At 37.0% G+C, this 12,062-nt stretch overlaps 1 protein-coding gene across 1 annotated transcript; it reads right to left on the bottom strand.

The window, feature by feature from the left end:
* Positions 1-8,346: 8,346 nt before the first annotated feature.
* Positions 8,347-9,926, bottom strand: GPR15 (G protein-coupled receptor 15). Its single transcript, XM_006094692.3, has one exon. It carries the CDS (start codon positions 9,792-9,794, stop codon positions 8,709-8,711), a length of 1,086 nt encoding a protein of 361 aa, XP_006094754.1. The 5' UTR covers positions 9,795-9,926; the 3' UTR covers positions 8,347-8,708.
* Positions 9,927-12,062: the final 2,136 nt, after the last annotated feature.

Consider the following 12,062-nt stretch of genomic DNA (forward strand, 5'->3'; position numbering starts at 1 on the left):
TTCAAAAGAATCAGAAAGGGCTCAAGGCCTTACTCTGAGTGAGTTATACTCACTCAGAAATCAGAAATACAAGGAACAATGAAGAACCAGAGGACCTATGATTCAGAATTGATGTTATACAACAAATTTACTTTAGCTCTTATTTTTATTTTGTGTACTTAATTCAAAAGTACAGCTTTTTTCTTACTACAAAATTAATGCATGTTCTTTTTGGAAAACATAGGTAGTAATAAAAATTTAAAATCACCTGTCACCTCAACCATAATTACATTTTATGATAAAATATTCTAAATCTCTCTAAAAAGCTTAATCAAATTATACTCAATAGTCCATGAGGTCTCCCCCAGACTCCACACCCCCTATCCTGGTCAATCTTAGTATTTAATATTTAAAACTTTACCAATTTAATAGGTAAAAAATATATTTTGTTCTTTTAATTTGGACTCTTTGATTATTTATCATGGTAAATATTTTCTTGTTTATTGGCAGTATTTTTTAAATATATTTTTATTCAACAAGAAAGCCCACTACATGGGAGAACATATTTGCCAACATTATATCTGATAAGGGCCTAATCTCCAACATTTATAGGGAACTCATACAACTTAACAAAAGGAAGATAAACAATCCAATCAAAAAATGGGCAAAGGACCTAAATAGACACCTTTCAAAAGAGGACATTCAGAAAGCCAAGAGACATATGAAAACATGCTCAAAGTCACTAATCATCCGAGAGATGCAAATCAAAACAACAATGAGGTACCATCTCACACCTGTCAGACTGGCCATCATCAACAAATCAACAAACGACAAGTGCTGGAGAGGATGTGGAGAAAAAGGAACACTCGTGCACTGCTGGTGGGAATGCAGACTGGTGCAGCCACTATGGAAGACAGTATGGAGTTTCCTCAAAAAACTGGAAATGGAACTCCCATTTGACCCTGTGATCCCACTTCTAGGAATATATCCCAAGAAACCAGAAACACCAATCAGAAAGGATATGTGCACCCCTATGTTCATAGCAGCACAATTCACCATAGCTAAGATTTGGAAACAGCCTAAGTGCCCATCAGTAGATGAATGGATTAGAAAACTGTGGTATATCTACATGATGGAATACTATGCTGCTGTAAAAAAGAAGGAACTCTTACCATTTGCAACAGCATGGATGGAACTGGAGAGCATTATGCTAAGTGAAATAAGCCAGTCAATGAAGGAAAAATACCACATGATCTCACTCATTCATGGATAATAGAGACCATTATAAACTTTTGAACAATAATAGATACAGAGGCAGAGTTGCCTCGAACACACTGTCAAACTACAGCAGGAAGGCCGGGGAGGGTGGGGGGGGGGCAGGGGGGGTTGTAAGAGATCAACCGAAGGACTTATATGCATGCATATAAGCATAACCAATGGACATAAGACACTGGGGGGTAGGGGAGGCCAGGGGATTGTCAAGGGCGGGGGAAAAAAGGAGAAATATGTAATACTCTTTGTAATAATTTAAGCAATGAAAAAAAATATATTAAAAAAATAAAATAAAATAAAATAAAATAAAAATATTTTCATTGCTTTCAGAAAGGAAGGGAGAGGGAGAAAGAGAGAAATGTCAATGATGAGAGAGAACCACTCATCAGCTGCCTTCCCAACACTCCCCACTGGGGATCCAGCCTGCAACCTGGAAATGCGCCCCTGACTGGAATCAAACCTGGGACCTCTCTGTCCACAGGCCGACGCTCTATCCACAGAGCCAAACTGGCCAGGGCAGCAGTAATTTTTGTTTGAGTTATAGAAGTGAAATTATTGCAATTCAAAATCATAAAGACTATCTGTTATGCAGTGCTGCATTGACTTTTTTTCAATTATTTACTGATTTTCTAACTTTAAACTATTTTTATTAATGCACACCAAGTTAGTACATGTGCATCTTTCTCATTAAAAATAGAGTAGCCATTTCCATCTACCCTCCATTCTTCTGAATCTTTTATTTTTTGCTTTAAACATGACACCACAGGCCAAGTTTCATTTCTCATTTACCACTTCTCCACCTGAGTTGTCAGTTTTGCTTTTGGTCTAAACTCAGGGTAAGCGAGAGGGCATCTCATTAAATCACGGCCTTTGGGCCAGGTTCCAGCAGAGTTATCTACTTTACATATCTTCTTTAGTTTGTTGTTTAAAAATAAATTCAAACCTAGTACTATACAAGATGTGTTCTGTGTTTAACATAATCTTTTACACCTAACAATTTTTAAGGGCAACAAAAATATTTTCATTTGGAGATACCAATATGAACATTTCTTTAGGGAAATGTGACAATATTTAGGAAATAACCATGTCAAAACGGCAGTTATATGAAGTGACTTGTATATGGACTAAGTATTGGCTTTTCCCTAAACATTTGAAGAGATCAAAGAAAGTGATTTGACTTGTAATTTTCTTTTTATCTGTCAAGCTCTTCTTGGGTGTCAGTATTTCATTGTTTGATTCAAACAATAAGTAGCTATGGTGACTGTAAACTGGATGAAGAAACAAGTTCTACATCTATCTCTTAAAATCCTGCAAAGTCTAATAGTGCCATATATATATAGGGTGGGGTATAAGTAGGTTTACAGTTGTGAGTATGGGAAACATAGTTAACTCTTGTATTATTATTTATTAACTAGAGGCCTGGTGCATGAAATTCATGCACTGGGGGGATGTCTCTCAGTCCAGCCTGCACCCTCTCCAATCTGGGACCCCTTGGGGGATGTCCAACTGCTGGTTGGGCCTAAACCGGCAGTCGGACATCCCTCTCATGATCTGGGACTGCTGGCTCCCAACCACTTGCTTGCCTGCCTGCCTGATTGCCTCTAACCACTTCTGCCTGCCAGCCTGATCAGCCCCTAACCACCCCCCTACCAGCCTGATAGACACCTAATGCCCTCTCCTGTAGGCCCAATTGACTCCAACTGCCCTCCCCTGCTGGCCTGATTGCCCCCAAGTACCCTCCCCTGCTGGCCCAATCGCTCCCAACTGCTCTCCCCTGCCAGCCTCGTTGCCACCAACTGCCCTCCCCTGCTGGCCTGATTGCCCCCAAGTACCCTCCCCTGCTGGCCCAATCGCTCCCAACTGCTCTCCCCTGCCAGCCTGGTTGCCCCTAACTGCCCTCCCCTGCCAGCCATCTTGTGTCTGTGGGTGCCACCATCTTTGAAGACGTGGCAGTCAATTAGCATATTCCCTCCTTATCGGCTGTGGGCACCGCCATCTCTGAGGGTGGGGCAGTCAATAGTATATTCCCTCCTTATTGGCTGTTTGTGCCGCTTTGAGGGCTGGGCAGCAATTAGCATATTCCCTCCTTATTGGCTGTGGGTGCCGCCATCTTTGCGACAGCATGAGAGTCAATTAGCATATTCTCTCTTTATTAGATAGGATTATTGTACTGTTTTCCATACAAACAACTGTCAACCTACTTTTGCCCCACCTGTACAGTAGATGATTGTGGAATAGGCTCTTGTTCAACCTTTTAATAGGGAATTTTAATTCATTTGTGTTTTTATTATAATTATTGATAGATATATTTATATTTATCTGTGCTATTTCATTTTGTATTTTCTATTTACTATATTTTTCTTTGCTTTATTTTCTCCTTTCTTGTATTCTATCAAGTACTTTAGTCTAAATACTAGCAACAAGATTCATCAGGTGCTTATCAGCTTTATTTGTACACTGTGTTTTTGTATTTCATGAGTATCTTAGAAATTTGGTATCTATATTATGCAAAGTGTCCCCTCGGGAGTTCAACTGGGAGTTCAATCATTCACTATGATGTACACTGACCACCAAGGGGATGAAGGAAGGCCCTGGCCAGCAGCCAGCAGCTGATTTTCCCTGATCGCCAGCCAGGCCTAGGGACCCTACCCATGCACAAATTTTGTGCACCAGGCCTCTAGTTTACTTATATACTTCAACCAAGAATTTTTAGTTTAATAATGTCTGCCAACTAATAGAATACTTCCCACCACTTTTATTTACTCCCCCCAAAACACCTTTAGATAAATAAATGGGCATTTTATGTGAATTTATATTTCACTATGATTTAACTTGTCAAAAAAAACCTTCACTTTGCCCTAGCCAGTTGTTCAGTGGTTAGAGCATCAGCTGGTGACTGAAGGGTCATGGGTTCGATTCTGGTCCAGGGCAGTACCTTGGTTGCAGGCTTATCCCCAGCCAATCCAGCCAATCGATGTGTCTCTCTCGCATAGATGTTTCTCTCTCCTGTCTCTCCCCATCCCTTCCACTCTCTGGAAATCAATGGAGAAAATATCCTCGGGTGAGGATTAATTAAAAACCTTCACTTTTTTTGGGGGGGGGGCGGTCAGAACCAGCCTTTTATTTTGTCCATTAATTAAGTTTGTTCCTGTTGTCAAAACTGTCCCTCCCACCCCCTAAAAAAATGATGTGACACATGCTCATGCATGTATGTTAAAATGAGTACATTCTGTATTTGTATTTTTGTTTTCAACATTGCCAAGGTGCTATGGGAAATTAAAGTAACAAAACTTAGGACAAATAAAATTGTTTAAAAGCAAAAAAAACCTTCACTTTTTAAAAAATATATTTTTATTGATTTTAGAGAGGATGGGAGAGGGAGAGAGAGAGAGATAGAAACATCAATGATGAGAGAGACTCATCGATTGGCTACCTTTTACACGCTCCCCACTTGGGATAAGCCTGTGCCCTGACCAAGAATTGAATCCTGACCTCCTGGTTCATGGGTTGATGCTTAACCACTGAACCACACTGGCTGGCAAACCTTTATTAATTTGACACATTGGATATTTTAAATAAGTTTTTTTTTTTTGCAAAGCTGTAGGTTAATCTTAGGATACAATTCCCATTTATTGAATACAGTTAGGAAATACAGCTGTATTAAAGAATTGGCAAAGAAAGCAAGAGACAAGAGTAATTCATTCAAAGGTGGATTTTTATATCCACAGTATGAAATCAGGTAACTAGTACTGTTTTTTTCCCTGTACACATATATGTAACATCTAGCCATACTTGTTTACTCATAGAATTGACAAAAATAAAGGAGGTAGATGCCAAGAAAAGAACTTAAAATAAGAACAGGCATTTGCAAGAGACAATCCAATCCACACCAACCTCCGTGGAAGGCAAAATCCAATAAGCATTTACAAATATTCTGGTAGAATTGTCCTGCTTTTTTTCCAGATGGTGCTTCTCTCTCTCATGGTGCTAGAGGCATCATCTTCCTGGCGGGCTATACCAGTGGCATGTTTAAAATAAATTTGTAATTCTTTTAATATTGCTTGACTTTTGTGAATGAGTTCTGCAAGTAAAATGAGGCTTACTTCTCTGTGACACACAGTTGACGAGTCATTTCTCACCTCTGAGATTGCTAAGAGAAGAAATAGAGAATGATTTGAGGAGTCAAAATGAATCATAAAGGAAGATTTCTTTCACTCAGCTTACCATCATACTGTGCATTTCTTCATCTATTTAAAAATTATGTTGTGACCCTGGAGTAGCAGTCTACTCTCAGTCACGCACATAGCTTCCCTTTAAGACTGTATTCTCACTCAGAGGTGATTTTGACTTGTTAGAGGGGACAAATTAAGGTAGTCCCAGGAATACCAGGTAGGTTTTAATGTTTAAATATGACTGAAATGGAGTAACTGTGTGTTTGTGACTATGTGCACCTTGAGTATATCTATTTTTAAATTAATTCTAAGTTATTGATGACATTTTACTCAGGCTTTATAATGGAGAGCTTTTCTGTGTTAAGTTGAAGAAAAGTTTCTTGAGAAATGGTTGGAGATTACTGTCATATATATGTCAGTGACTTTTGCCAATAGCTTTGGACTGCTTAAATAAACAACAGGTAATGTTAATCTGCAAAGATTTCCTTATAGATTTACTCTTACTAAATTGTAGTCTGTTTTACTAACTTTGACTGTAACCAGCAAGGCATGATTCTGTTAAGGATTAATTTTCTAGAACTTGTGGCAATGTGTGTTGATTTGTTGCATAATGACTTTAAATTACCACAAAGTAGCCCTCAGAGTAGTTTAACTGAGATACCAAAAATCTTGAAAAGTTATTAATATATGTCTATATTTCTGAATATATATATACATAGAATTTGTTCATATTAAAAATGTGGAAATATTATGGTTTAAAACTATGCAAAATGAGATCTAACCAAATAATTTATAATAAAACCTTTAATGCTATTATAATATAAATTATATTTTATACCAGAGGAATCCACATATGACATAGTAACTTACCAACTTAAACAAGTCTTGAACTTTTTTCTATGACAGTTATGCCATCTATAAAATTATGTATTTTTCCTTCTATCTCTTTGGTACATTATGAATATAAAAAACACTAAGAATAAAATTAGCATGTCTATTTAAAGTATTAGAAAGTACAACAATATGTATTTTTTGATGTTATTTTAAATATTCTCATCAAAAACTAAAGGATGAAACAGAAGTTAGATTCTTAGTATTTGTTAAGTGAGAGTGATTATCATTTGATATATTTTAGTTTGGAAATTTTTAAGCAACATTCAATAATTAATAATAGAAACCCAATAGCTTTATATAATAATTTGTTACTCGGTATTTTAAAAAACCATTATATTAGTCTTATAATATTCTTGAGAATTCTATACATATATAGTACCAACTAAATTTAAGTATGAAAGATTAAAATTATTTGCTCAATGTTCCAACATTAAAGATGAAGTTAAACCTAATAATCTATGTTTTCTCATTTCCTAACAAATACCTTAGCTAAGTGATTGGGCTATTTTTTATAGGGAGCATTTCTTAAAGACAATGATTTTCATGATTAGTAATAGTGTTTTTATTGATTTGTTCTAAAAATGTGAATGTCTCTACCTTCCATATTTTGTTTTCATCTAACCTTTGGAGATCTATTTAATTGTTTTGAATTCAGTTTTGAAGTATTCCAAGAAACTTTATTTCTTATTATTTACACTGTCATTTTTCTATATCTATGATTAATTACTAAAATACTAAGAATATTACTATTAATTAATATTACTGTGTTGATAAAATTAATACAACATAGAATACGTATATAAGGACATTATATTTTTATTTAATAAAAGCTTAAGAGAAATTAACAAATGAACCAATTTACAAAATAAAAAAATTATATTTTCAACTTTTAAGTGGATTATAAGATGCCCAATATTTGACATTTTTTTAATGTGAAAGATACATACATAGAATGAACTTGAATTACTTCATCTCTGAAAAAATTATAAGCTTTCTCTGATTTTCAAACTTAATAGTTAGAAGTAAAACATTAACTCACTTGAGTCAACAGTGAGTTTAAAAATATAACATCTTTCTTTTAAATTAAAAAATGTTTCCAATAGTATGTTTGCTGCGTTTGTGTTTACTGCTAATTACATTGCTAGTTTTTCACTCCAAAGTTTTTAAAAAGAATATTAGGTACAAATCATCTAAGTAAATACTTATTGGGTGAAGGAATTCAGGATAGTCTCTGGGTTTGGAAAAATCTATATAAAATACCAACATCATCATTGTTATGATTTTTTTTTTTACTTCAGAGTATCCTGCCTTCCTATATTACTGGATCAAATCTTGTAATTATATACTCCAGCAAATGATACTATGAGGAATGCGTAGCACTAACATTTTAATTAAATTACAAAAGCATAATCTGCACAAGGCTGTAGCTAAGCATTTGATGACCCCTAATTATATTATTAGTAACATTTTTATTTGATACCTAGATAACTGGATAAATTAAAAACATATAATTAAAGCAAAGTCATATCCCAATTTATAAAGACAATAAAAACAAAAGAGCATAGCAAAACCCCATTGAAAAGTAGTTACTACACCATTATAATGAGATACAATTTTACCAATATATCTTATAAAGAAAATAAAGGTCAAACCTTGCCATAGGCTTTCTTGTTAAAATACTCTAGAAGACCAGGTAATAATGTAAGTCTCAAGTCATAAACATAATACAAAATGATTCACCCCCATGAGCTTTTTGCCAGTCTAAAGTTATTTTGAATGGCACAGGATGAAAGCCAACATTGGAAGATGGTAAAGAATCACCATACAAGGTTTTAAATAACAAGACCAGAACCTCACTTCATTACTCAGGAACAATTACTGTCAGAGCACAGATATATTATATTTTCTGCTACCTACATTGACACCACATGTCTCACCAGGTGAAAGTGGGCAGAATCCTTTAACGGTAGTCCACTTTGGAGCCCAGGATGAAGGGTGGTGTGGGCCAAGGTACCATTGTTCTTGAAAGAGAAAAAAGCCTAAATGTGCATTAAGAATCTTGAAGAAAGAAACTAGTCCTAGCAGGAGCCTTTATCTCAGAGTTCAAGGACATAAAGGAGTTGTATTTTGCCCGGTGAACTGGATTGGCAAGGGTCAAATAAGGCCAGTCTGCTGGAAAAAAAACAAACCAAAAAAACCCCACCCCACCAGCATATGGCCTAATTATACCCACAAACACAAAGACTTTTCAATTGTCTTTTTCATAAAAATTAACTCTTCCTTGCATTTATGAAGCAATATGAATACTTTTAGCAATACTCTTCTTCTTTCTTTGTCCACCCAAATGAGCTGTCCAGTCCACCAACAGAGCTTGAAAAGTCAGAGTTCCTTTTAGAGTGACACAGACCGCTTTCTCCTCCTGGCAAAATCCCCTGCATGAATGAAGTTGGAGAGAGCCTTAGTGAGGTGACTATCTGATGTCTCCGTGCTGCTCCCAAAGTCATAGTTCTTGAGGCCAGGGCACAAGCAGTGCACAAAGGCCCTGCGAATGTAGCTGTCAAAGATATAGTAAATAAAAGGGTTGACACAGCTGTTGGCAAATGCTAAGGGCCCACTCACCTCCATGCCCAGCTGGGGAATAGACGAGGAAAAGTAGTGTTCTTGCTGCAACCTAGAGACAATGGCCAGGAGCTTGAAAGTATTAAAGGGCAGCCAGGAGAATACAAAGGCTGCCACGACAATAAATATGATCTTGATGGATTTCCTCAGCTTCTTGTTATGCTTTCCCGTCTGCTGGTAATGGGCACACAGCTTCCTTGTGATACAGCAGTAGCAGGTCACAATGCTCACCAAAGGCGCAAAAAAGGTAACAATTAAGGACACCAGGGCCCAAGTCAGTTTAATTGAAGTGGCCCTCTTCTCTGCACAGTATGGCTTATCATTAATCAGGATGAGCTCCCTGGACAGAAGAGAAGGCAACCCCAGGAGGCAAGAGACAAACCAGACACTGGCACAGGCTCCATACGCACAGTCTCTCCTTCGGAATTTCCTGGATACGGCTGGACACACAATGGCCAGGTAGCGGTCGATGCTCATGCAGGTGAGCAGGAAAACGCTGCAGTGCATGTTAACAGAGATCATGTAGGAGCTGCCTTTGCACAGGAAAGAACCTGTTCTCCACAGTCCTAACGAGGCTTCTTTATCCACCCAGAGAGGCAGCGTGATGAGGGAAATGAAGTCCGAGGCGGCCAGGTTCAGGATAAAGATGTCGATCAGTCTTCGGCTGCCCCGTTTGAAATGCAACACGCTCATGAGGAGGAGGTTCCCCAGCGCTCCGAGCAGGAACACGGTTGCGTATAAGATGGGAAGGAAAACAGATGTGTAAGGAGCATGGAAGTGGGTCTCCTCCAGATCGTCCGGATTTGGGCTTGTACCATATAAATAATCCCAATAAACAGAGGTTGCTTCTGGGTCCATCACTAAAGATCAGGTGGCAAAATCTGGTAAGTTTCCTTACCTAGGAAGTTTTTGTATGAATTTTAGAAATCTCAAGGCAGCTTCTTTTATACAGTGCCACCTCCCCCCCCCCCCACCTCACCCCTCCCTTAGAAGATCTTGGGACAAACATAAACACAGAGATTAAAAAAAGCAGTTTCTACCACTCTTCAGAAAGCGCCCACCAGGAACATCACCCTGATTGGTGTTGGGTGGTTGTGGTTTTTTCAATTTACATTTGCCCAGGAAACTAAGCTGCTTTTTTACTTCTTGCTTCAAGGTTTTGAACTTGTTTCTTTAAATCCAGAAATTAGAAAATGAATGAACATTTTTCCTTACCTACGTTAAAGACCTATTTTGCTTTTCTAACACTGAGAATCCTACTGTTTTACTTTTATAATTTTAAGGTGATGATGGTGAAGGTACTGTTTTTATTTACATCATTGGTGAAATGTGAAGAAAATAGACTTCCGTTGCATGAAGAGTGAATTGAAACTCTAAATCATGCCAGTCTGCATCTATGGCAAACATAATGGTTCCAGTTAGGTTATGAGATTTTTCCCAATTACTTGACTCTTTTAGTTCATATGTAATCAATCCTGTCTCACTCAATAAGTTGTGTGTTGTTGTTTTTTTAAAATCTTCAAAGGCTGAGGCCATATCTTGTGCTTTTATTATTTGCAAAAAATTTCCACTATGATTAGCACAACACCTTGCACATAGTAGGTGCTTTGGGAATGTTAGTTTATTTGAGTTGATTAGAAAAGCTTTTATTTTTGTGATTCAGTGTTATTAGCAGTGGTGAATTCATTGAGTTTAACTCCAGGCATTCTTATAACTTACAAATACAGGTTTAAAAATCACAAATTGATATTTTCAACTTCTCTGCTATTATAATTCAACCAATAACATTCCCTTTGTTAGGATTAAAATTCTTGTTTGAAAGATTTTCTCCTACTAACCCTCAAACACCTCCCCTTCATCAGACTCTAGGTCCCTTCTCTTCTTTACACCTCACCTTTGTAGCAGTGATTGTTTAGTTTTTGAGCTATGACTTTTCCTTAAGTACCTCCACACATCAGTGAACTTCACTTTGGAAATTATTGACCTGGCAACAGAGAGACCTATATTAAGTGACATTATCATGGAGTTGCCAGTAGAGGCACTATAAAAGGAAGATTTTTGGTTCATTCAAAACACTTGAGAAGTAGGCTGACATAGGAAAGATCCCATCATATTTTCTTATCGATTCTCTTTTATATTAGAAAGACCATAGCAAAATATAACAAATTCTGAAACTGACTCCATTTATTTCAAATTTTTACTAGCCAAAGTGACTCAAGCTTCTCTCATACTCTTCCCTCCTTTCCTCTTTCCCTCCATCTCATTTCAGCTACAAAATTACAGTTTCAGATTGATATTACGAATGCATATAGATGAAAATACAATTGTTAAACATTTGAAGTTATTTCTACTGAATTTTTATTTCTTTCAGACTTAATATGTTGAAAAGAATGATCCTGCCCGCTGTATTCCCTCCTTCTCTCTTTTCCTTGAATGTCACCTCAGTCTTACACGTCAGTCTACATCAGGGGAAGATGAGGGCTCCCCTGATCTGGGGCAGCCCCGGGAAGTCACCTAGAAGTTGTTTTTTGGTCTAGGTCTGCCTTCTTCTGTGTCCCCTGGCTGTCCTGTGTTGTTCATGAAAGGTGGGGAGGGGGCAGGGGGCACACCCGTTACTAAGCACAGGCTGCAAATGAAAAGAACTAATGCTTTGACATTTCTGGGATGAAAGTCTTTCCCATGTGTAAGCCTTAAATATTTAATAGAATGCTTTATTTTGTCAAATAGTTTGAAGCAGGACAGTATTAAATTGAAAAGGATTGATGGAGTAAACACAGACTATTCAACCACTATATGTGTATGTGTCTTAAATTAATATGTATATTTGTACTTTAATTGTATTGTTAGAATTTATATTATGCAAACAGAAGTTCTTTTGGCATTTTAGAAGATAAGATTGATTTGGGGCCTAAAATACTTTTAAAAAAATTTTTAGATATGTCTCAAAAAATCCACACAAAAATTATAAAATGGAAAAGAGTTGATGCTCATACTCTAGAGCAGTGGTTCTCAACCTTGGCTGCACATTAGAATCACCTGGGAATCTTTTTAAAATCCTCATTTCTGGGCCTCATCCTCCGGAAATTCTGTTTCTTTGTTATGGGGTGGGGCCACAACATTAGTAAC

This window comes from Myotis lucifugus, unplaced genomic scaffold, assembly GCF_000147115.1.
Source record: "Myotis lucifugus unplaced genomic scaffold, Myoluc2.0 scaffold_140, whole genome shotgun sequence".
Lineage (NCBI taxonomy): Eukaryota > Metazoa > Chordata > Mammalia > Chiroptera > Vespertilionidae > Myotis > Myotis lucifugus.